Below are 25,812 nucleotides of genomic sequence, written 5' to 3' on the forward strand. Positions count from 1 at the left end.
CTCACACACTGTCTAACCCCTAAAAAGGTGAAGCAAGATAGCCGCCGTTTACCGGCACCTTAACCAGAGTGAAAGGAAGTTGCTGGCGGCCGTTTCTTTTTTTAGTTTAACAAAAAACGCTCTATGTACCGTATCTCAAAACGGCTATATTCGCTCTTTTCATTCTGTATGTCAGAAAAGTTCAAGTACAATACTCTATGTTCCCATGTGAAGACAGGATCCCTGACAATTAAAAAATACCGGCCGCCATGGTGGCTCACTAAATAAAGAAAAAAAATGCCGCGGTAGCTCAGTGTTTATGGCGCTCGGCTGCTGGCCCGACAGACGACGCGGGTTCGATACCGGCCGCGGCGGTCCAATTTCGATGGAGGCGAAGTTCTAGAGGCCCGTGTATTGTGCGATGTCAGTGCACGTTAAGGAACCCCAGGTGGTCGAAATTTCCGGAGCCCTCCACTACGGCGTCCCTCGCAGCCTTGGGACGTTGAACCTCCCTCAAAAAAGAAAACATCTTATGTGTCTTTTTTTTTTTTGCTGTAAAGAGCATGTTCTATACATCATTATCACCACTTCTTAAGATTCAATTTGTAGTTGGGAACAGAGAGTAAGTCGTTGTTACTAAGAGCACAATCCTTGCCCCCAAAGCAATCATTTGATGCTCAAAAAGCTGAAAATAGGCTTCATAAGGATTTAGCTCATGAGGCGCACGACGGAAACAGAGAATGTAAAACGCGAAGCAAAAATGAAAATCACTTGTGTTTGCTCGCTCTAGAATTCAAACACCTGGTATCCCGCGGCGTTGGCCTTCGAGCGCGCATACTTTCTATTCGGTACCCGACGTGACTGTATAACGAAAACATCGCGAAAGCAGATGCCGAGGCCTGTCGCATATTTCGCGCTCCAGTTTGCTTCGCTGTTGCACTCAGGGTTCAGCTGCGTACTATAGAGTTCGCCCGTGTACGTGTCCTGTCTCCGGGTGTACACAGAGAGAGAGGGAGTGAGGCGCAAAATGGCGCTGACTGCACCTCCAGAAGGAAGCGTGGTCACCATGGAAGAAGAAGAGGCGTTCATCATCCGCTGCATGCGCAAAGTGGGCACCGATCTTTCGCACGCGAAGGCATTGGCCGACGTTCTCGTCACTGCCGACTACTGGGGAGAGCACAGCTACGGAATCGATCATTTGCGTGAGCAGGTGTCCCCGCTGCCTGTCTGTGTTCACTTGCGTGATTACTTGCCGAATTCAGCATACATAGGAGGCCTTGACTCAGTACGATGCGGTAATGAGTTGGTTGCATTGTACAGCACTGCAAGTGAAATGGCGTCACGTACCAGTGATGACGCAAGAATGCGCGCAGTTGCACTGAAAAACAAACTTGCACTCTTCAAAGAAACAGGCTCAGTGGCAGCGATAGCGACGCGTGCACTGTGCGATCGTGGTGATCACGATGTCAATGGCTTTTACCACTTTCACCCTGCTACGTCAAAAAAAAAAGAAAATTACTACGCTTACGTTGTAGGACACTAAACTCGGCGAGTGCAAGTGTAGACGGAATTTCTTTTAGCTTTAAACCTCTACTTCTCACTCCTTCCCTAATCCCGTCATTTACGCTGCGTTCCAGGTGTTCACTCACTGTAATATTTGAAATCTGAAATATCGACAGTAGTGACGTCATTATGAGCTCCTCCGCACTTATCTGACGCAGTGAGATAAACCCGGAATATCACCACGGCCTAAGTTGACAAATACGTCACCAATTTAAATGCTAGAGAAAAATTAATTGGCATGTGTTACCTAGGAGCTCCGTACATTCGAATTTTCGAATCTCTTAAAATTCTCAGAAAACCATCTCGGCTTTTAAATTCTTTTTTTAACGGCACTAAGATGCAGACATCTCTGAGTCAGTCATAGGATTAGCCGCCTTGGCATTAGAACACACAAATACACACAAAAAGATATTTTATGTATACCGTATGCATGTGAATTGTGTATGTCGTGACCTGTGTTATGTGTGCGCAGTGCATGTAGGCTTTGAGCGTGTCGAGTCTGTGTTGTGTGTGTTATGTTGTTTCATGTCTTCACGCATATGTGTGCGTGCATGAAGTCAATTTTCTTCGGCATCAAACAGCCACTGAAAGCCACCAAACTTTCGTCTCATTCTTCTCTAACAGAGCTGTATGTGGCGGACATTCAGAAGGGCCTGTGTGAGCCTTCCGACGAGCCAGCGGTGATACGTGAACAGCTGGCCACCGCCCTCGTCGACGGTAGAAATGCTCTGGGCCCCATCGTCGGCAAGTTCTGCATGGAGCTGGCCATGAAGAAGGCTCGAGAAGCAGGCATAGGATGGGTCGTGGCCCGAGGTAACATAAATAGCGCAGAACTAAAGCTGTAGGTAAGGCGGCATTTAGGACTCTGGAAAAGTAATCGCTGGAGGCACCGCGTAGTTCATATATCGCTGCAGCAGCGCCACCGCACCTCGGCGTGGCTTCAAAATTTTAAAATGAGCTGATTTGCTAAGCGTAAAGTGGCAGCTCGGGCAGTTTTGCTGTTTCTGTACGCGCTGGAGATTTTTCGTGGATTTCTTGCTCACGACGCCAGCTTTTCTGCGGAAGAGGGTGTTTATATATTTGTTTTATTTATTTATGCATACCGCAGCCTCGGCGAGGCTTTAGCAGTAGTGCTGTAAAATACAAAGAAAGAGCAATACAAAGAACAATACAAAGAACAATACAAAGAAATAAAGAAAGCAATCATACAACATTAGGAAGAGGCTTGTAAGAATTTTTCTAATGAAAATGAGCGGATGTTGCCTCCTAAGGAATTCCAAACATCAATGCAGTGGTTGTGGTGGGATGCGGTTGCCGTATCTACAAAACTGGCATCTCCACAGAACGCTGAAGTCAGTGCCGTTGAAGTTGTCGAAAGTGCAACAAGCCGCGGTGCGAGCTGCGACAACAAGCACCGGTGCGAGCTGCGACAACAAGCACCGGTGCGAGCTCCGATACCGATAACAAATATTTGGTAGTGGTTTAGCTCTGGCTAAACCTGGAGGATTGCGAAAGCAACGAGGAGAGAGAGAGGGGCGTTGGAGAGCGCGCGGCAGCGGCGGCGGCCCCGGCACGCTAGCTATGCGCCGCTACTGCGCATGCGCAACTGGCGAGCGCGGCGACGGCACCTCTGAGTCACCCGCGCAGCGACGGCGGTGGCGCGCCAGCTTTGAGGCGTGTGACGTCACTGCTTGCGCATGCGCAGTACGGCCTTTCGTCAGCTCCGCGAAATGGCTCGGCGACTCCCGTAGTGTTGCTTTCGCAACAAAAGGTAGTAGTTCATAAATGCGACGTAAAGCCACTGGCGACAGAGCGAAATTGTTTCACGTTGGGGTAGGCCGGGTGGAAGCTGGAGCTTAAAGTAGCTACAGCTCCGGCTGTAGGAGCTGACCAGAACTGGCCGGAATTCCACGAGGCAAACGTGATCTCCCGTGCAAATGTTCGAAGCCCACCCGTTGCGTCCACTCTCGAAGTTGGGATTGACACACAATCGAGTCGTCGTGGGCAGTTTGTGCGGCTTCGTTTGCGCCGTGACTGCCTGCAGTGATGCTGGGTCCTGATAGTCATTGGTAGACTACATTGTGACCTTCAGTAATGGAAGAGTGATGTAGCTCTCGGATTTCGGTGACCATTCGAGCATGGTAGCGACGTCGAAGAGGAGCTTGTACTCCTTAGAGGGCTGCTTTTATGTGAGTGAAAATATACAACTGCTGGGAGCTTTCTTGATTAATATATTCAACGGCAACCAGAATCTTTAAAAATAATTGAAAAGAAACGATACAAAACACTGGCCCTTGCCGCTCTCTTCTGTCACTGTCTTCTAAATAGCCACAATATAAGCTTCTTCACAACAGCCTCTTCATGATGAGGTAGGTTTTGTGTTTTCTCATGAATTTACCTAGCGAAGTAACTCATTTGTATACAATGCCTTAATATTCCCTGCAGGTTCCAGCTGTTACGGCATTGCGGGTTACTACAGTACGATGGCTTCGTCAAAAGGTATGATTGTAAGTAAAGCTTCAGTTCTACTACTCAGATGAAGCGTCCTGATTAACAGCACAAGTACTGATCACACTACCGGACGTGTTATGTGAGGATGATTAAGGTTTGGTTGGTTTATGGGGTTTAACGTCCCAAAGCGACTAAGGCTATGAGAGACGCCGTAGTGGAGGGCTCCGGAAATTTCGACCACCTGGGGTTCTTTAACGTGCACTGACATCGCACAGTACACGGGCCTCTAGAATTTCTCCTCCAAAGAAATTCTAGCCGCCGCAGCCGGGATCGAACCCGCGTCTTTTGGGTCAGCAGCCGAGCACCATAACCGCTGAGCCACCGCGGCGGCTGAGGATGATTAAGTCGCGCTCCTAGTCACGTGAAATCAATGTGAGAAAGTGGAGTTACTTGATAAAAAAAAACTGGCTACTTTTACGGTATCTGCATTAAAGGCATCTTAAGTGTGTTTTATTGGCCTTCCCTTGGCTGCACCTACGTAAGAAAAACTGGACTATGAGCTTGAAAGTGAAGCTTAAGAAGTATCCAAAAAACAAATCTTTTACTAGGCCACACCAGGTACATTATATCCGTCAGAGAAGTGCTAAATCGTTAAAAAAGAAATTGAGACTTTTGGTCGCACTCTATACAGCAGCAGTAGGCAGCGATAGCTGGCTTTACAGCTGTTCCTTGGAAGACGCCCCGAAGAGCAGTGATCCTGCTCCGCCAGCTACCAAGCAAGCTCTAGGCTAAACCAGCGTATACTGAAATTTAATCAGGATCCACCTCCTTCTCATAAGCTCAGGAAACGGCGGGCGCACACTCTAAACACTTTGCGAGCCCTCATAGCCTCGCGTTCCTCTATGTAATGATTAGGCCTAATTCGACGGACTACCACTCCTTTGTCTGAGTCGTTTGTTGGTTTCTCCGCTAGTATTGGGCGAATAAATGCGCTTTCCGAAGGCGGACTTGCAACAAATCGTGTAACAGTGTTATGCATTACCTGCAAGCATATAGCAGCAGTCGCTCCCCTTCGCATACATCATAAAACGCATTCATTATACGTTGCGCTGAAAGAAACGAAGTTATCACGGTAAGGGCATATAGGAAAGCAGTGGCACTTAATATGAGTGCTATGGACATCTCTACGGGACATCTGTCAGTAAAGTATTCAAGGTGCACTGAAGAGGAATCTGAACTCGTCTTTTTGCCGCGGGAACTCGATCTACACGTTCCGGGCATTCTTAGAAACTTCGGTTTATTGCTCTGTGTGGCCGATTTCCCTAATTAAATCGAATTAACGCCCGGCTCCCGCCTTTTTTTTTTAATTCTCCCTCGTACGGTGGGCGGAGTCGACCAACGCGGGGAATGCCTTTCACCCAGTCCCGTGGCGGTTTGCCGCTCTGCCATCGGCGGAGTAATACGTAGTAGTCCGTAGAAGCAAATAGTCCGCGCGTATTTTTATTTCTGCGGGCTTATTTTTCGGTCATATTATCTGCAAATGAAACTATTTATTCGCGGAAACCTAAAAAACAAAATGAAGCGAAAGCAAAGCCTCCACGGAGCTGGCTGAAAGGCACTCCCCGCGTTGGTCGACTCCGCCCACCGTACGAGGGAGAATTCAAAAAGAAAGGCGGGAGCCGGGCGTTAATTCTATTTAATTAGGGAAATCGGCCACACAGGGCAATAAGTCGCAGTTTCTAAGAATGCTAGGAACGTTTAGATCGAGTTCCCGCGGCAAAAAGACGAGTTCAGATTCCTCTTCAGTGCACCTTTAATGGTAGGGCCCTGCATTATGCTAAGCATTAAAAAAACGTGATGGTAGTCTCAAACGAGCCCCGCAGGCATGTGGTAAGTTTACAGGTTAGTTACGAATATTTCCTTTTAATGCCCCTTTATTTTATTTTTTTTCGAATGCCGCAGCATAGATTTGATTAAACTGATTGGAATTGCGCCAACGTAATTTACTCTGCTTTTGTTTTAGGGAATGACATTCACGAGTTCATATCCCGAAGTGGCTCCCGCTGGTGGAAAGAAGGTAACACTTCTGTCCGCGTCTTTGTTTTTCTCATTTCTCTTTTTTTTTTAATTTGCGCTTTCGCTGTTTTCACTTCTAACTCGAAATCCTACTGCCTCATTGCCACTGCCGCATATAGGTAATATGCAAATTGTCGGCGTTATAGTTCGCGAAGCAGGAAGAAGATGAGCACGCGTTTGACTGGTCAGCGCTCCCTCTACGCACTCATTTAAAATCGCGTCTTGCCATGGCAGAAAACACCTGCACCCTACACTGCAACACTCACGTAATGGACTTAGATGCGGCGCATGCACTTTTAATGCACTGGCATTACTGGCCGCGGTGAGCGATTTCAGCAATCTCTATGGGGTCCTTCTACGTCACACGAACAGAAAAAATTCCAAAAAAAGTGGGACTTGAACTCGAGAATTTGTTAGCTAGCCGATTACAGCTCTCCAAGCAGCTTCATTTTCCGCCATCATCGTTCCTGAGAGTGACAATTTTAACTCACTCTGAACTTTCTGAAATCGTGTTCGGTAATAACAGTTGGGGGGGGGGGGGGGGGGGTAGCACCCAAAACACTGCATTGATTTTATTTTTTATTTTTTCAATATCTCTTTCCCTCCCTTCGCGCTTAGTGGCAGACCATACTTTCATTATTCAGGGCAGAATATCGTTATTTATGCAGGCCTCCGGAACGTCAAGCGAAAGGTTAACAGGTGCGATTCTATTTGTCGAAACGCCAGAAATTCTGGCCACCCGACAACAAATCACTGGATGATCACGGATATTATACAGCGCTATCTTGATTGGCGCTCACAGGACACCGCAGTCAGTAATCGCTACGGTAAACTCGCAACAATGTAATAACGCAAATCTGCTCATATCACTGCTTTGAGGGACTCACGAACCTAGTACCTGGAGGTGGTTCACGCTGGGCACGGTGATTAGTGGGCCATTCACACCCGCACACTCATAAGTTTCATGAATACGGCACCAAGTATTCAAAGCGCATTAACTTGGACTTATCTTCCGGTAACAATGTCCGAGCAAAGAAAAAAAAAAGGCTTTGCGACAACTTGATTTTTTTTTTAGTGAATGCCAAATAATCATGCATGAATTTAATTCTGGGGATGTTATAATTCTTCCCAAGAAATTCCTCGGAACAAATCCGATCAGCATTGCTGCACGGGGCAAGGATGGTGACTCGTTTGTCCTGGACATTTCAACTGCAGCAATACCGCGGATCAAGGTAAGTAACTCCCATGGAGGAGCGCGCTATTAAGTAGCACTGAGAGACCTGATGTAGGTACTGTTAGCAAGAAGTGGCCGGATTCTTTCGAATAAGGAAACAGGTTTATTTTAAGATTTAAGGTTACAAGAATGAAATAACTGGATTATTGATACGTAGGAGGTTCGGCGGATCTGCAGAGTTGGGAGGGCCTCGCCGACGCGTCTCGTATCGTCGGCGCCTCTCGGTCATCTCTCTCTCATGCTGCAGCGGTGGGGCTTTTATAGCCTGAGCAACGGTGGCCACTCCGAACTGGCCAATCCAAAGGCGGCACTCGTCGGCAGTCCGAAAGGACCAACCAGCGACCGCGCGGCCAACCGCTTCAAATCTTGCCGCGCGCGCTGGCGTCCGGGAGAGGAGGAAACGGCGCCTCGCTGTCTGGCCTCTTGCGACAAGTCCAGGCGTGTTGCTTGAAGATGCTTCTCCTTGCGACTCCGCTGCCGTAAGGCGCAGCATCGTGGATTGTCAAGGGGGACGCTCGTCGGAGAAAGTTAGGATGCGGGGCGCATCGTGGTCGCTGAGCGGGAGCGTTAAATGTCCTGTGCTGGCGTGTTGGGACCGCGTGGCTCGTAAGAAATGTGAATGCTGACACGGCCTTTCCAAAATTTGCGCCTGTCCTCAGGCGCACGTTGTCGACAGCAATTCTTGGGCGTGCTGGGCGTTCTTCCCCGCGTATCTTGTGGCTTGCGTCCAGCTCGTTCGAATACGCCTTCGCTTCCATCTGGGGAGACGATGCGACTTGTGCGAAGTGCCGTGTTTGTCTTGTTCGTTTCGTTTCTTGGTCCAGGGAGTCGGGCTTGTACCGTGATGCTCACCGATACGACTGCGTCGTCGTTTCCACCTGGGGACGTGATACGACTTATGCGGACTGCCGTGTTTCTCTCGTTCGTAACGTTTCTTGGTCCAGGGAGTCGGGCTTGTTGGATCGTTCCGCATCCTGCCGTGCATTCGTCGCGGCGCTGGCTTTATGGATGAGCCAGCTCGTCTTGGCAATGGCTTCTGCATTGTAGTAGTAACTGTAGCAGATGCGAAAGGTGCGCCGTGTCGTTGGAGGCACGTCTCGCGGCCAACTCGTGTCGGTAGTGGCTGCTGCACCGCAATATCCGTGGCTGGGGCGCGGGGTCCGTCGTGTCGTAGGGAGCCCGTTCCGTGGCTCGATCTCGGTGACACCGGCTGCTGCACCGTAGTGTCCGTGGCAGGGGCGCGGGGTCCGTCGTGTCGTTGGGAGCCCTTTTCGTGGCCCGCTTGCGGCGGCACCGTGTGCTGCACCGTAGTGTCCGTGGCAGGGGCGCGGGGTCCGTCGTGTCGTTGGAAGCACTTTTCGTGGCCCGCTTGCGGCGGCACCGCGTGCAGCACCGTAGTGTCCGTGGCAGGGGCGCGGGGTCCGTCGTGTCGTTGGGAGCACTTTTCGTGGCCCGCTTGCGGCGGCACCGCGTGCTGCACCGTAGTGTCCGTGGCAGGGGCGCGGGGTCCGTCGTGTCGTTGGGAGCCCTTTTCGTGGCCCGCTTGCGGCGACACCGTGTGCCGCACCGTAGTGTCCGTGGCAGGGGCGCGGGGTCCGTCGTGTCGTTGGGAGCCCTTTTCGTGGCCCGCTTGCGGCGGCACCGTGTGCTGCACCGTAGTGTCCGTGGCAGGGGCGCGGGGTCCGTCGTGTCGTTGGGAGACCTTTTCGTGGCCCGCTTGCGGCGGCACCGCGTGCTGCACCGTAGTGTCCGTGGCAGGGGCGCGGGGTCCGTCGTGTCGTTGGGAGCCCTTTTCGTGGCCCGCTAGCGGCGACACCGTGTGCTGCACCGTAGTGTCCGTGGCAGGGGCGCGGGGTCCGTCGTGTCGTTGGGAGCCCTTTTCGTGGCCCGCTTGCGGCGACACCGTGTGCCGCACCGTAGTGTCCGTGGCAGGGGCGCGGGGTCCGTCGTGTCGTTGGGAGCCCTTTTCGTGGCCCGCTAGCGGCGACACCGTGTGCTGCACCGTAGTGTCCGTGGCAGGGGCGCGGAGTCCGTCGTGTCGTTGGGAGCCCTTTTCGTGGCCCGCTTGCGGCGACACCGTGTGCCGCACCGTAGTGTCCGTGGCAGGGGCGCGGGGTCCGTCGTGTCGTTAGGAGCCCTTTTCGTGGCCCGCTAGCGGCGACACCGTGTGCTGCACCGTAGTGTCCGTGGCAGGGGCGCGGGGTCCGTCGTGTCGTTGGGAGCCCTTTTCGTGGCCCGCTTGCGGCGACACCGTGTGCCGCACCGTAGTGTCCGTGGCAGGGGCGCGGGGTCCGTCGTGTCGTTGGGAGACCTTTTCGTGGCCCGCTAGCGGCGACACCGTGTGCTGCACCGTAGTGTCCGTGGCAGGGGCGCGGGGTCCGTCGTGTCGTTGGGAGCCCTTTTCGTGGCCCGCTTGCGGCGACACCGTGTGCCGCACCGTAGTGTCCGTGGCAGGGGCGCGGGGTCCGTCGTGTCGTTGGGAGCCCTTTTCGTGGCCCGCTTGCGGCGGCACCGTGTGCTGCACCGTAGTGTCCGTGGCAGGGGCGCGGGGTCCGTCGTGTCGTTGGGAGACCTTTTCGTGGCCCGCTTGCGGCGGCACCGCGTGCTGCACCGTAGTGTCCGTGGCAGGGGCGCGGGGTCCGTCGTGTCGTTGGGAGCCCTTTTCGTGGCCCGCTAGCGGCGACACCGTGTGCTGCACCGTAGTGTCCGTGGCAGGGGCGCGAGGTCCGTCGTGTCGTTGGGAGCCCGTTTCGTTGCCGACCCGTATCGACAGTGGCTGCTGGTCCGTGCTGTCACTCGTATCGTGTGACACTTGTCGTTGAGCAAGAAGCCTCCGCAGATTATCTCTCTCGGCCAGCAGTCTCTCGAATTCCGCCTTCTGGGCTTGGCGGCGAGCGTTGTCGTCCATGATCCGCGTCACGATGTCGTCCTTGCGGCCGCTGCACGAAAGTCCTCGGCATCGGAGCTCTTCCACCAGTTGCCGTTTCTTCAAGGTGGTCAGTGCGTTGCGTGCTGCCGATGCCAGAAGGGACAGAATGAGCGGGGACTCCAAGCTCACCGTCGGCGTTCTGCTGGGCTCCACGTTGTCGGCTCGGTCTTCGTTCACGGGTGACTCCTCTGCAGATCCTGTCGGCTGCGCCATGTTAGCAAGAAGTGGCCGGATTCTTTTCGAATAAAGACAACAGGTTTATTTTAAGACTTAAGGATACAAGAATGAGATAACTGGATTATTGATACGTAGGAGGTTCGGCGGATCTGCAGAGTTGGGAGGGCCTCGCCGACGCGTCTCGTATCGTCGGCGCCTCTCGGTCATCTCTCTCTCATGCTGCAGCGGTGGGGCTTTTATAGCCTGAGGAATGGTGGCCCCTCCGAACTGGCCAATCCAAAGGCGGCACTCCGAAAGGACCAACCAGCGACCGCGCGGCCAACCGCTTCAAATCTTGCCGCGCGCGCTGGCGTCCGGGGGAGGAGGAAACGGCGCCTCGCTGTCTGGCCTCTTGCGACAAGTCCAGGCGTGTTGGTTGAAGATACTTCTCCTTACGACTCCGCTGCCGTAAGGCGCAGCATCATGGCTTGTCAAGGGGGACGCTCGTAGGATGCGGGGCGCCTCGTGGTCGCTGAGCAGGAGCGTTAAATGTCGTGTGCTGGCGTGTTGGGCCCGCGTGGCTCGTAAGAAATGTGAATGCTGACAATGTGTCAGCATTCACATTTCTTACGAGCCACGCGGTCCCAACACGCCAGCACAGGACATTTAACGCTCCCGCTCAGCGACCACGATGCGCCCCGCATCCTAACTTTCTCCGACGAGCGTCCCCCTTGACAATCCACGATGCTGCGCCTTACGGCAGCGGAGTCGCAAGGAGAAGCATCTTCAAGCAACACGCCTGGACTTGTCGCAAGAGGCCAGACAGCGAGGCGCCGTTTCCTCCTCTCCCGGACGCCAGCGCGCGCGGCAAGATTTGAAGCGGTTGGCCGCGAGGTCGCTGGTTGGTCCTTTCGGACTGCCGACGAGTGCCGCCTTTGGATTGGCCAGTTCGGAGTGGCCACCGTTGCTCAGGCTATAAAAGTCCCACCGCTGCCTCTTGGAAAGAGAGATGACCGAGAGGCGCCGACGATACGAGACGCGTCGGCGAGGCCCACCCAACTCTGCAGATCCGCCGAACCTCCTACGTATCAATAATCCAGTTATTTCATTCTTGTAACCTTAAATCTTAAAATAAACCTGTTTCCTTATTCGAAAGAATCCGGCCACTTCTTGCTAACATGGCGCAGCTGTTAGCAAGAAGTGGCCGGATTCTTTTCGCGAATTAAGAAAACAGGTTTATTTTAAGACTTAAGGATACAAGAATGAGATAACTGGATTACTGATACGTAGGAGGTTCGGCGGATCTGCAGAGTTGGGAGGGCCTCGCCGACGCGTCTCGTATCGTCGGCGCCTCCCGGTCGTCTCTCTTCCCCAAGCTGCAGCGGTGGGGCTTTTATAGCCTGAGGAACGGTGGCCCCTCAGAATTGGCCAATCCAAGGCAGCGCTCGACGGCAGTCCGAAAGGACCAACCAGCGACCGCGCGGCCAACCGCTTCAAATTTTGCCGCGCGCGGTGGCGTCCGGGAGAGGAGGAAACGGCGCCTCGCTGTCTGGCGTCTTGCGACAAGTCCAGGCGTGTTGCTTGAAGATGCTTCTCCTTACGACTCCGCTGCCGTAAGGCGCAGCATCGTGGCTTGTCAAGGGGGACGCTCGTAGGAGAAAGTTAGGATGCGGGGCGCCTCGTGGTCGCTGAGCAGGAGCGTTAAATGTCGTGTGCTGGCGTGTTGGGGCCGCGTGGCTCGTAAGAAATGTGAATGCTGACACGGCCTTTCCAAAATTTGCGCCTGTCCTCAGGCGCACGTTGTCGACAGCAATTCTTGGGCGTGCTGGGCGTTCTTCCCCGCGTATCTTGTGGCTTGCGTCCAGCTCGTTCGAATACGCCTTCGCTTCCATCTGGGGAGACGATGCGACTTGTGCGAAGTGCCGTGTTTGTCTCGTTCGTTTCGTTTCTTGGTCCAGGGAGTCGGGCTTGTACCGTGATGCTCACCGATACGACTGCGTCGTCGTTTCCACCTGGGGACGTGATACGACTTATGCGGACTGCCGTGTTTGTCTCGTTCGTAACGTTTCTTGGTCCAGGGAGTCGGGCTTGTTGGATCGTTCCGCATCCTGCCGTGCTTTCGTCGCGGCGCTGGCTTTATGGATGAGCCAGCTCGTCTTGGCAATGGCTTCTGCATTGTAGTAGTAACTGTAGCAGATGCGAAAGGTGCGCCGTGTCGTTGGAGGCACGTCTCGCGGCCAACTCGTGTCGGTAGTGGCTGCTGCACCGCAATATCCGTGGCTGGGGCGCGGGGTCCGTCGTGTCGTAGGGAGCCCGTTCCGTGGCTCGATCTCGGTGACACCGGCTGCTGCACCGTAGTGTCCGTGGCAGGGGCGTGGGGTCCGTCGTGTCGTTGGGAACCCTTTTCGTGGCCCGCTTGCGGCGGCACCGTGTGCTGCACCGTAGTGTCCGTGGCAGGGGCGCGGGGTCCGTCGTGTCGTTGGGAGCCCGTTTCGTTATCTGCTTGCGTTGACACCGTGTGCTGCAACGTAGAGTCCGTGGCACGGGCGCGGGGTCCGTCGTGTCGTTGGGAGCCCGTTTCGTTGTCTGCTTGCGGTGACACCATGTGCTGCACCGTAGTGTCCGTGGCAGGGGCGCGGGGTCCGTCGTGTCGTTGGGAGCCCTTTTCGTAGCCCGCTTGCGGCGACACCGTGTGCTGCACCGTAGTGTCCGTGGCAGGGACGCGGGGTCCGTCGTGTCGTTGGGAGCCCGTTTCGTTATCTGCTTGCGGTGACACCGTGTGCTGCACCGTAGTGTCCGTGGCAGGGGCGCGGGGTCCGTCGTGTCGTTGGGAGCCCTTTTCGTAGCCCGCTTGCGGCGACACCGTGTGCTGCACCGTAGTGTCCGTGGCAGGGACGCGGGGTCCGTCGTGTCGTAGGGAGCCCGTTTCGTTGCCGACCTGTGTCGGCAGTGGCTGCTGGTCCGTGCTGTCACTCGTATCGTGTGACACTTGTCGTTGAGCAAGAAGCCTCCGCAGATGATCTCTCTCGGCCACCAGTCTCTCGAATTCCGCCTTCTGGGCTTGGCGGCGAGCGTTGTCGTCCATGATCCGCGTCACGATGTCGTCCTTGCGGCCGCTGCACGAAAGTCCTCGGCATCGGAGCTCTTCCACCAGTTGCCGTTTCTTCAAGGTTGTCAGTGCGTTGCGTGCTGCCGATGCCAGAAGGGACAGAATGAGCGGGGACTCCAAGCTCACCGTCGGCGTTCTGCTGGGCTCCACGTTGTCGGCTCGGTCTTCGTTCACGGGTGACGCCTCTGCAGATCCTGTCGGCTGCGCCATGTTAGCAAGAAGTGGCCGGATTCTTTTCGCGAATTAAGAAAACAGGTTTATTTTAAGACTTAAGGATACAAGAATGAGATAACTGGATTACTGATACGTAGGAGGTTCGGCGGATCTGCAGAGTTGGGAGGGCCTCGCCGACGCGTCTCGTATCGTCGGCGCCTCCCGGTCGTCTCTCTTCCCCAAGCTGCAGCGGTGGGGCTTTTATAGCCTGAGGAACGGTGGCCCCTCAGAATTGGCCAATCCAAGGCAGCGCTCGACGGCAGTCCGAAAGGACCAACCAGCGACCGCGCGGCCAACCGCTTCAAATTTTGCCGCGCGCGGTGGCGTCCGGGAGAGGAGGAAACGGCGCCTCGCTGTCTGGCGTCTTGCGACAAGTCCAGGCGTGTTGCTTGAAGATGCTTCTCCTTACGACTCCGCTGCCGTAAGGCGCAGCATCGTGGCTTGTCAAGGGGGACGCTCGTAGGAGAAAGTTAGGATGCGGGGCGCCTCGTGGTCGCTGAGCAGGAGCGTTAAATGTCGTGTGCTGGCGTGTTGGGGCCGCGTGGCTCGTAAGAAATGTGAATGCTGACACAGCCGACAGTATCTGCAGAGGCGTCACCCCTGAACGAAGACCGAGTCGACAACGTGGAGCCCAGCAGAACGCCGACGGTGAGCTTGGAGTTCCTGTCCCTTCTGGCATCGGCAGCACGCAACGCACTGACCACCTTGAAAAAACGGCAACTGGTGGAAGAGCTCCGATGCCGAGGACTTTCGTGCAGCGGCCGCAAGGACGACATCGTGACGCGGATCATGGACGACAACGCTCGCCGCCAAGCCGAGAGGGCGGAATTCGAAAGACTGCTGGCCGAGAGAGACCATCTGCGGAGGCTTCTTGCTCAACGACAAGTGTCACACGATACGAGTGACAGCACGGACCAGCAGCCACTGTCGACACAGGTCAGCAACGAAACGGGCTCCCTACGACACGACGGACCCCGCGCCCCTGCCACGGACACTACGGTGCAGCACACGGTGTCGCCGCAAGCGGGCCACGAAAAGGGCTCCGAACGACACGACGGACCCCGCGCCCCTGCCACGGACACTACGGTGCAGCACACGGTGTCGCCGCAAGCGGGCCACGAAAAGGGCTCCCAACGACACGACGGACCCCGCGCCCCTGCCACGGACACTACGGTGCAGCACACGGTGTCGCCGCAAGCGGACCACGAAAAGGGCTCCGAACGACACGACGGACCCCGCGCCCCTGCCACGCACACTACGGTGCAGCACACGGTGTCGCCGCAAGCGGGCCACGAAAAGGGCTCCCAACGACACGACGGACCCCGTGCCCCTGCCACGGACACTACGGTGCAGCACACGGTGCCGCCGCAAGCGGACCACGAAACGGGCTCCGAACGACACGACGGACCCCGCGCCCCTGCCACGGACACTACGGTGCAGCACCCGGTGTCACCGAGATCGAGCCACGGAACGGGCTCCCCACGACACGACGGACCCCGCGCCCCAGCCACGGATATTACGGTGCAGCAGCCATTACCGACACGAGTTGGCCACGAGACGTGCCTCCAACGACACGGCGCACCTTTCGCATCTGCTACAGTTACTACTACAATGCAGAAGCCATTGCCAATACGAGCTGGCTCATCCATAAAGCCAGCGCCGCGACGAAAGCGCGGCAGGATGCGGAACGATCCGACAAGCCCGACTCCCTGGACCAAGAAACGTTACGAACGAGACAAACACGGCAGTCCGCATAAGTCGTATCAGGTCCCCAGGTGGAAACGACGACGCAGTCGTATCGGTGAGCATCACGGTACAAGCCCGACTCCCTGTACCAAGAAACGAAACGAACGAGACAAACACGGCACTTCGCGCAAGTCGCATCGTCTCCCTAGATGGAAGCGAAAGCGCATTAGAACGGGCTGGAAGCAAGCCACAAGGTACGCGGCGGAGAACGCCCAGCTCGCCCAAGAATTGCTGTCGACAACGTGCGCCTGAGGACAGGCGCAAATTTTGGAAAGGCCGTGTCAGCATTCACATTTCTTACGAGCCACGCGGGCCCAACACGCCAGCACACGACATTTAACGCTCCTGCTCAGCGACCACGAGGCGCCCCGCATCCTACGAGCGTCCCCCTTGACAAGCCATGATGCTGCGCCTTACGGCAGCGGAGTCGTAAGGAGAAGTATCTTCAACCAACACGCCTGGACTTGTCGCAAGAGGCCAGACAGCGAGGCGCCGTTTCCTCCTCCCCCGGACGCCAGCGCGCGCGGCAAGATTTGAAGCGGTTGGCCGCGCGGTCGCTGGTTGGTCCTTTCGGAGTGCCGCCTTTGGATTGGCCAGTTCGGAGGGGCCACCGTTCCTCAGGCTATAAAAGCCCCACCGCTGCAGCATGAGAGAGAGATGACCGAGAGGCGCCGACGATACGAGACGCGTCGGCGAGGCCCTCCCAACTCTGCAGATCCGCCGAACCTCCTACGTATCAATAATCCAGTTATCTCATTCTTGTATCCTTAAGTCTTAAAATAAACCTGTTTTCTTTATTCGAAAAGAATCCGGCCACTTCTTGCTAACAGTACTAAGCTGCCATGCCTTCAGAAACTTGCAAAAATGTCTTATGATACATATTTAGTTAACTACATAAGCGGTAGATGCATGTTTAAATCAAAATTACCAGTAATCTAATGATGGCTAGCTAAAAACTTCTGCCGCTCGGAACAGAAAGCCGATTTAGACCAAGCAACGTCACGGTGCCCCTATCGCTACGCTGTTCTTGAAAAGGTGACTACATGGAAAAATAAATACTCTCTGACTTCCAATGTCAATTAAGCTGCAGAACTGATGCGTTTTTTTATTAATGTCGTGAAAGACAGATGTGGATGAAAATTTGTATGTGGATGAAACTACACGACGTGCGATGCAGTAATGATTTACTAGTTGCTGTAGAAAACAGGTTTATCTCGTTTTGTGAGGGTCAGTCTCAGCTATAAGTTGATATCTTCATGGCAGCTCAGACTACAAAAAGCAGTTGTCGAAAGACGGAACGAAAGAACATGTGTTGTGCAACATATTTTTGGGACTACAAGATTGAAATTTTCACAGCACCGCAGCACAAGAAAGCAATTGTCGCAACTTAGGCCAGGCTTCAAGACCCTGATTCAAGGCGAAGTATTTTCGCTTTGTTTTTTTATTACAGTAAAAGTTATATGACAGGGGCAGGCCAGTTTTAATGGCCTACGGCCTGCAAGGTCCAACCGAGGGTCGTGATTCTCGCAGTTTTATGGGTGGTTTTCAGGTGCAGTAAACTGCAGAATAATGAGGGTGCCAGGTTTACTAGTGACAGAGCAATGTCGTTTTCAGACTGTTCGCTGAAAAGAGGTCGGGTATAACGGTTGGTGGAATAATGAGCGTGCTCACGAAGGGGCTGCGGAAGAACCAGCGATAATGAAGAGAGGTGCGTCTATGTTGTAAGAAGCAACCTCGCAAGTTGTAACAAGAACGGTGCTTCGAACTGCTAGGAGTTCAAGGTTAAGGGAAAAGTCCTAAGCGGTTGTCTCGTAACGCTGCTGATTACTCAACGTAGTATTTCGAAATTCTACGGAGGAATTCTCACATGCTGAAGAGCGCCTATGAACAACGATACAGAAAGTATCAGTTACATGTTCTGTTGGGGAACAGTATGAGTACTAAGTACTTCACATAAAGTGTAGACTGCAGCCTATGCACCAGTGCAGCTCCTCTTGGCATAATCCGTACTGTGTGCTACCTTCTGCCTGTTGAACGCTAGTTCTTTTTGCACGAAAAATCAGCAAAAACATCGGCGACAAAGTACATAAAAAAAACGTCTTTCTGCCCCAGATCGACTACCAGAGGCGAAAAGGAATGCCGATTCCTGCTGGCATTGCGATGAATAGCAGTGGAGAGGTGAGTTTATATTGGGATGAGGCTACGACGTGAACTTCAAGCACGACATATACACACTTCACACGTAGAATGACAGTCATCTTAAAGCAACACAGTTGTATACACTTTTGTAAGCACCGTCACTACATGGCCTCGGAAACGCAAGAGCTCAGGAATGAAGAGCCAGAGCACTGTTTTGCCTGTTCGATCTTTAAGTAGCCTTTCCATACCCAACAATTCTGGAAAAAAAGCATTTTTCAATGGGAAATCATTCATGAAAGCAATTTTTTCATATTGTTACGTGACGGCAAGCGATGAAGAAAGGACTGCCTGACCGATGGCGATGATATGATTTAATGTCTGCGAGCCTAGCACGAGCGCTCCTGCCCATGCCACTGCCTGCTTCATCGTCTTCTAGTCCGTCACAATATAATATAAGATTTCACTATAACAATCAATACAGCGACAGATCACCCGAAATCAGTCTTGATTTTTTTTCTATTAATGTTTTTGCTATCCTGAAAAGCGTTCCCCATTGGCTTTCAGTGGCAGTCTTGACTGTCCTATGCGATTGTTGGAAACACTATAAAAGAAAGATTTTGCTACATATCGGAAAAATGGCCCATTACCTGCAAAATTTCCATAACAGTATCTTACAGGTTTGCAATTTTCAAAACTTTTGTCCGAGATTGTTGGACATGGAAAGGGTGGGCTATTGAGTTAATTACATATGGATTACTAAACAAAATGGGCACGCCCTTGACGAGCATGACGCTTTAGCGCGTCACACACATATTCCTGCATTCTTTCAGGTGACCACCAAGCCTGAGGAGGCCTTGGATGGCGGTGTTTTGTTACCGTTGGGCGGGACAGTAGAGACAGGTGAGTAGCGTTCCCTAGAGTACAGAAGTGAAAATGGAGTTAGGGAAATGAGAAGTAAAGGCAAGAGGGGTAACTAGAAGATTATTCCAATTGGCTGCCTTGCACTGGGGAAAAGCGGGGTGGGGGGGGGGGGGGGGGGTGAACAGGAGAGAAACGGTTGACATAAGAACGTGCGGAAGAGCGCCACAACCTGCAGCCTAAGCACGGCGCCCTTAAGTAACTGGAATAGCGCCGGGCATGCCTTCACGGCTGAAAACTTCTGCGACCGCTACCGGTGGGTTTCCTCGCCGACAGTGGACGAGCTAGGTCGAGGCGTGCTAAAGCACAGTACAGCGTTTGAATTTTAGTTATAAACCCAAAGCATACCCAAAGTGCATGCTTATTCTGTTGTTTCATCGCGGCCACAGGCAGTACACCTGTCGGCCGCGTCAACGAGGAAATAATGAGTAGTAGTTTGCGAAGTCAATGACGAGCCACGGACGACATAGCAATGTCGCTTGTCATGCTGGTAGACTAGCCCAGGGTCTCCAAAGAGTGGAGGCGTGAGTTCAAGGACGTTAACAAGATACTGTGCTGTGCTAATTGGTGTTCTTCCGCGGTGAATCGAGCAGTGCACGTACAATAACTGTAGCGCGAGACAAGAAAGGTTATTTGTATTTCTAAATGCGGCTTGTTTACTTCCTTCTTTGTACTGTGCTCCAGATTTTGTGTACTGCTCGCTTTACCACTGAAAAACTTGCCCGAGTTTCATTAGGGAGGCGTGAGCCTAGCACAGACGCGTGATGCCTATACCCGCTGCGTCAACCCTGGAAATAGGGGTGGCTACATAATGGCGTTCATTGTGGGCGGATTGAGCTGAATCGTCCGCGTGATGCTTTCCTGCGATATACCGCAGTGCACCAGCTGCCATTTCAAAAAGGTGCGTCGTATCCTTTGTTGACGGCACTATGAAAAAGTTCCCAAATTTCTGAGACGAGTTGTTCGTCGGATCAGCGGCGAAGTGCAGCCTGTCGACCTTGGAGGAAGTGGGGTAGTCCCATAACTTTATGACCTGAAACAGTGGTCAGTTTTATCGAAAAGCTGTCACTGCGCGAATTCGCGTCAATAAGAGAAGTTGCGGCTGCTGCGTGGAAGTACCGTGCAGGAAAAAACCACATGACACGCATGCCGCCGACTGTCGTGGGCTCTGTCGGAGTGGCTGAGCGTGAGCGTTTCGGTTAAATCGCCGCAGATACAGAAGGCCTCGTTCGGCAGCCCCGACGAGTATTGCGTTTTCGAACGTATAAAAACCGATATGCCTTTTACTAATGCCAAGCTTCAAGTCGCCACCGCCACTGGGGTCCCACACTAGGGACCTCCACCTAGTGCTTGTAAGGATCGGTCCCTTACGGGCTGATCCGAACATACCTCCTGCCCCTTGCTATTAAATGTTTTCACCACCACCACCTCCAACGAAACGCCTAACTGAGACACTGAAAAAGCTTATTTGACATCTAAAAACCACACAGCTAATTTTCACGCCTCATATGTTTGGCAATATGTACAGTCATGGACAAAAATCTGCGGGATGCGTACTCGCGGGAAAAAAATTATGTCCGCTTTGCTTTGGTAGTCAGACATCCGGTATTATTATTCCCGTCGTGACTGAATGGTTTTCATTGAACTGTTTTGCCTGGCCGCACAGAAAAAAAATTTGTTTTCACTGAACCCGGAATCCCGTGAATTTTTTTCCCTGACTCTACAGTACACAACACTTTGTCTCAACAGAGCGGCTGGTGTTGTTTTATAGCTGGGCACGTAAATCTGTTAGTTGTATTCTGCTATCATTGCCCTAAATACACATTTATCATAAGGCACGGAACAGATATGATTGGGGGCTATTTATATTTTCATACTTTAGGGCAATGAAATGACTTAGTACTGACACCATCCGAACACAAAATGCACTGACGTCGCAATTCTTTCATTATTCACGGTGCTTTTATTCTTTCAAGTCAGTACGTTGTTTTTGTTGTTTTTGTTTTCTTATCTTTTCTAAAGCACATTCTGTTTTTTTTTCTTCATAGTAGGAATGATACCAAAGTATTGTTTGAAGGTAATTTGTGGCTTTCAGCATTCTCAAGCAGGTATAAACGAAGAGGTAACATATATTTTGAATGTGTCTCCTCATTTGTAACACTCTTTTACTTAAGGTGGCTACAAGGGCTTTGGGCTTGCAATGATGGTGGAACTGTTTTGCGGAGTTCTGAGCGGGGCCCGCTATGGCAGCAACGTCCAGTCGTGGCAACACGCAACAGAACCGGCCGATCTGGTTAGCTCCGTCGGGATTATTAGCATTCTATGGTGGCGATGACACCCGATTTGTTGTTGTTGTTGCCTTGGTGGCGATTTTCCGAATGTCTCCTCTACAACCACTTCTTTTCCTTCGCGTTGCCTTCGCTGTTGCACTTCATAAAAATCCGTTCTTAACTATTCGACCGTCGTTTCCTCTTTTAATTGCAATTCCTCCGCCATGCATGTATATTCTGCTTTAGCTTGGACATCATGTATTGTCTACGTCTCCCACAGGGCCAGTGCTTTGTGGCCATCGACCCGGAAGCGTTCGCCCCTGGATTCGAAGACAGGCTACAGGATCTGATGAACATGGCGCGGTCTCAGGAATCTGTAAGTGCTGTCTTGGTGCAGCTTGTATGCAAAAAACGATCATGATGCACTGAGTCGTTAAACTAAATCGAAGCACAGATGGGTGCAGTGTGGGCACGTTCATTATGTTCCCTCTTAGTTACAAAGCACGTGTCTTTCTCTCAAGTCCTTGAGAAATTCTAGAGGCCCGTGTACTGTGCGATGTCAGTGCACGTTAAAGAACCCCAGGTGGTCGAAATTTCCGGAGCCCTCCACTACGGCGTCTCTCATAGCCTGAGTCGATTTGGGACGTTAAACCCCATAAACCAAAACCAAACCTTGCTCGTGACCACAATGCTCGTGACCAATGCTCGTGAGCATATTAAAATGCTTCCAAGCATTAATGTACGCCGATGACACAGCTTTAATATTTATAGGAGACACGATAAACGAACTAAACAATAAAATAAATGAAGAATTAGAAATTATCCTTAACTGGTTCACTAACAATAACCTCTCCGTCAACATTCAGAAAACTAAATACATTGCATTTAGTTCCAGGGTAAAAAAGTTGAACTACAAGGGTGTTGCGTTGTATTTAAATAACGTGCCACTACAAAGAGTAAATAACTTCAAATATCTTGGAGTACATTTCGACTCTGATATGCACTGGAAAAATCAAGTAAAACATGATTGAACAAAGTTAGCTTATGGATGTCATGTTTTTTTATTGTAAGCGCGAGAATGTTTCGATTTTTCAATCCTTCGCATGCTCTACTTTGCTTTTATACAGAGCCAACTAATGTATTGCATAGAGTCATGGGGTAACACGTATCCTAAATATCTCGAACCTGTAATCTGATTACAGAAGAGAGCGGTAAAAATTATTACTCCTTCGAAATTATCTGACTCTAGCAAACCGCTCTTGAAGTCAACCCGTATTCTGCCTTTTCACTCAATATTCACTTTAAAGGTAGCGCAGACAATTCACCAAATCTTACAAATGAATGATCCACTTCCGCATAGCATATCTATAAGACCTAAAAGGGAAACTAGGGCGGCTAGTGCCAGACATTTCAACTTACCAGTGTGTCGCAATAGTTACCGCAAAGAGTAATAGAGTTCTGGGGAGTTTTGATTTGGAATGGTATACCTGATATTAAATTGAAAAGAAATGTGCAATCTTTGAAAACGTTCCTGATGAATATGTGAAGTTATGGTGTATTGTTTTTCTTTTTGTGAGGATGTGTGTATTGTGTACGCTTACTTTTGTTTATCTCTAAATTGTTGAGAATGGGACTTTTACTTTATGAACGCAATGTGTCGTCTTCGCGTGCCGCATTTAAGATGTACAATATTGTGATGGACCCGAAACTAGCCTCTGGCTAAGGGTTCTAGAGCATTGAGCGTATTGTACCCTTGTAAATGGATTTTCGTTTGAAATAAAAAATAAATCTGGGAAAAAAATGCTCCTCTCTCTCTTTCTATTGCGCCCTTTCTTCCCCTTCCCCAGTGCAGAGCAGCCGACAGGAACAACCTTCTGCTTAACCTCCCGACTCCCTGCCTTCCCGCTTTATCTCTACTTCCGTTCACATGAAGCATGCTTAAATTCCAAGTTTAAGTTTAAAGTTTAAATTCCAAGTGTTCACGCGTGCTTTGCCTTTCGTTAAAGTTTTCCTTCTTTTAGGCTCAAGCTGACGTACCGGTGCTAGTTCCTGGCGATGTCCAGAGGTTGCACATGGCCAAAAGTGACGCTGAAGGCGGCATTAGCCTTCAAGACCACCAGGTGCAGCTCGCGGTAAGTCAAACGATCATGTACCCAACGTAAAAGTCTAGTTAAAGCTAAACAAAGCATCATGATGTGATCTGGGAGCGCTGACGCAGGACATTAATGGCTTAATACGCATTATAGACTTAGATATAGGCGTTGTATACAGGATCTCCACATCGTATTTAGGACCAGAAACATATGCACAGTACGCTTGAGAAGTTCGACATGGTCGTCAGACCGGCAGTACCAGCCTCAGATTTACGCTTGGTTTGACTTTGACCCCACGTGACTTCCAGTTTAAGTTATATATTTTAATTAAATAACGCCAGTGAGCCATTGTGAACGTTGCTGTTTTCCATTTTTCGTAATTTTTATACCTTCCCGCGAAATCGGAATGACAGAGATCATGACATAAGTGTTCGGTTGGTTTATTGGGGTTTAACGACCCAAAGCGACTCAGGCTATGAGGGAAGCCGTAGTGAAGGGCTCCGGAAATTTCGACCACCGGGGGTTCTTTAACGTGCACTGACATCGCCCAGTACACGGGCCTCTAGAATTTCGCCTTCATCGAAATTCAGCGGCCGCAGCCGGGATCGAACCCGCGTCTTTCGGGTCAGCAGCCGAGCGCCGTAACCACTGAGCCACCGCGGCGGGGGGTGATGTTGGTGGTGACTATGATGAGGACGCATACCTGTTGAACGACTAATAAGAACAATACAAAAAAATCAGGCTTTCCGGAGCCATGCTATATTTCATTAGCGGTGCCTGCATGCAGTGATGAAACAAATCTTACTAACCATTTTAAGTACTGCGATCACAGTGCGCTGAAGTGGAACCAGTGGTTGTAGCACATCTGTGAGAGAAGCTCAATTTATTACTTCGCTAGTTTGACAGGAATGACATAAGCGCAACCACACTTTATTCTGCAGCGTGATCTCGGATGCGTTTCTTCCTTACCCTGCCCGCACGTGTAGAATACAAACAAGGTTGAAGGCGCACATGGAATTTGAGAAAAACTGGTACTTCTTTTGGTTACATGCAATTCACCCTACTCACTATGGCCTCTACACGAAATTATTAGCACTGCCGCTTTTTCACGAGCTTTTGGAACCTCTAATAAAAACTCCTGTTCTTTCAGGACGAAGTCGCTGCAAGGCTTGGCGTTGAGCCACTAAAAAGGAAGAAAGTGCGACTTGCCGGTAGTGCGCTTTGAACTCTCGGCTTAGTTTTGTTGCGTGTGAACATTGTAAACACCTTGGCTTTGAATAAACTACTGAAACCATCTTTCAGTTTCTTGGCTGAAGCCTGTCTTCACAAATCATGGTGACACAGCAAAATACAATGAGACCCAGCGTGGTCTAACAATCGGTGGCAGCAAGAACGCATATTGCGACAAAGCACCAGTACCAAAAGGCTCCTAAACACTTTGCACTGACACTATTGGTGCTCAGTGCTGAAGCGCGGTTCAAAACATGTCTCCAGCTACGTTGGGTTTCGACATAAATGAGTTGTACTATGTTGGGTGTAACGCACAGCCCCATATGAAGCTTACCCTGAGCCTGCAAGCCAAGTTTCGGCTTCAGCTTTCAGCTTTTTCATTATAAGGGCTTCATGGGAGTGCACACCCGTTTGTACCGGGATGTGAGAGTGTGCAAAGCCCTTCTCTGCAGCCGTGCGTGTGTGCGTGTGTGTGTGTGTGTGTGTGTGTGCGTGCATGCGTGCGTACGTGTGTGCGTGTGTGTGTGCGTGTGTGTGTGTGTGTGTGTGTGTGTGTGCGTGCGTGCGTGTGTGCGTGTGCGCGTGTGTGTGTGTGTGTGTGCGTGCGTGCGTGCGTGTGTGTGTGTGTGTGTGTGTGTGTGTGTGTGTGGGTGTGTGTGTGTGTGTGCGCGCGTGTGTGTGTGTGTGTGCGTGCATGCGTGCGTACGTGTGTGCATGTGTGTGTGCGTGTGTGTGTGTGTGCGTACGTGTGTGCGTGCGTGCGTGCGTGCGTGCGTGTGTGTGTGTGTGTGTGTGTGTGTGTGTGTGTGTGTGTGTGTGTGTGTGTGTGTGTGTGTGTGTGTGTGTGTGTGTGTTCCACTCTCCGTATTATGACATCCTTTTTGCCTTCCCTTTCCCCCGTCGCCAGTCTGGAGTAGCAGGCGAAGACCCCCTTACCGCCGGCCGTGCTGTGCACCTTTCCGTTCATAAAATTACTTTCTCTATGTCCGAAAGGGTACTTTTCAAATTGTGCTTCCGCTCACAACAATCGTGCCACTTAGGAATTCAATGCATGATGATGCACTCATCCGCGCAGAGGAAGATCCGGGCCTACCACACTTCGGCCGCACAGTTTTGATCCCAAAGTACTAGTGAAACGTCTAGGCATGAACGTCTAGGCTCAACTAGCTATACGTTCAAATACCTTCTTCCGACTCCTCCTCCAAGCTTCTCGAGAGAGTCCAGCACTACGGTATATAACGTGTTGAGAATGGCCGGGCCCATACTTAAGGATATGTAGCAAGATCAATTCTAGGATGTCATGTCCAAGGGGTTCCTTTCAAGACCTCGCTATTCTGACTACAGAGCCTTTCTAGCCCCGACACCCTGCGTTATTGCTGGAATCCGCTCCATACTCCCCAATGTCACCCAAACTCTTTCCACGATCAGAGAAGGGCACCGGTAACACTAATGTCAGACTGCGGAGCATGTGGACATATCCACGTAGCAGCGAGAATAAATTGAGCCCTACTACTTCGGACAGGGTACAACCAAGTTCACAAGTGCAGCAACGCAGTAGGCACGATTTCGGCATGCACCGAAATCAGAGAAAAAGAGGGAACAATTTTTGAGATGACATACCTCTGGATCCGCACTCGTCAGAGTGAAGGTTTAGGGTCCTCCCCCATTAAAGTGAACAAGCGGTGAAGAAGAGCTCCCCAAAAAGA

The 25,812-nt window shown here is 51.6% G+C and overlaps 1 protein-coding gene across 1 annotated transcript; it reads left to right on the plus strand.

Annotated features, from left to right (window-relative positions):
• The first annotated feature begins 1,006 nt into the window (after positions 1-1,006).
• On the plus strand, positions 1,007-24,172 carry LOC149371167 (uncharacterized). The gene is made up of 11 exons (XM_089579574.1): positions 1,007-1,181; positions 2,167-2,355; positions 3,988-4,049; positions 6,017-6,070; positions 7,203-7,301; positions 17,569-17,634; positions 18,426-18,495; positions 20,688-20,806; positions 21,064-21,159; positions 22,805-22,915; positions 24,027-24,172. The coding sequence occupies exons 1-11, from the start codon at positions 1,007-1,009 to the stop codon at positions 24,099-24,101; spliced, it is 1,116 nt and encodes a 371-aa protein (XP_089435700.1). The 3' UTR covers positions 24,102-24,172.
• Positions 24,173-25,812: the final 1,640 nt, after the last annotated feature.

Source organism: Amblyomma mixtum, chromosome 1 (assembly GCF_055824585.1).
Source record: "Amblyomma mixtum isolate Tamu chromosome 1, ASM5582458v1, whole genome shotgun sequence".
Lineage (NCBI taxonomy): Eukaryota > Metazoa > Arthropoda > Arachnida > Ixodida > Ixodidae > Amblyomma > Amblyomma mixtum.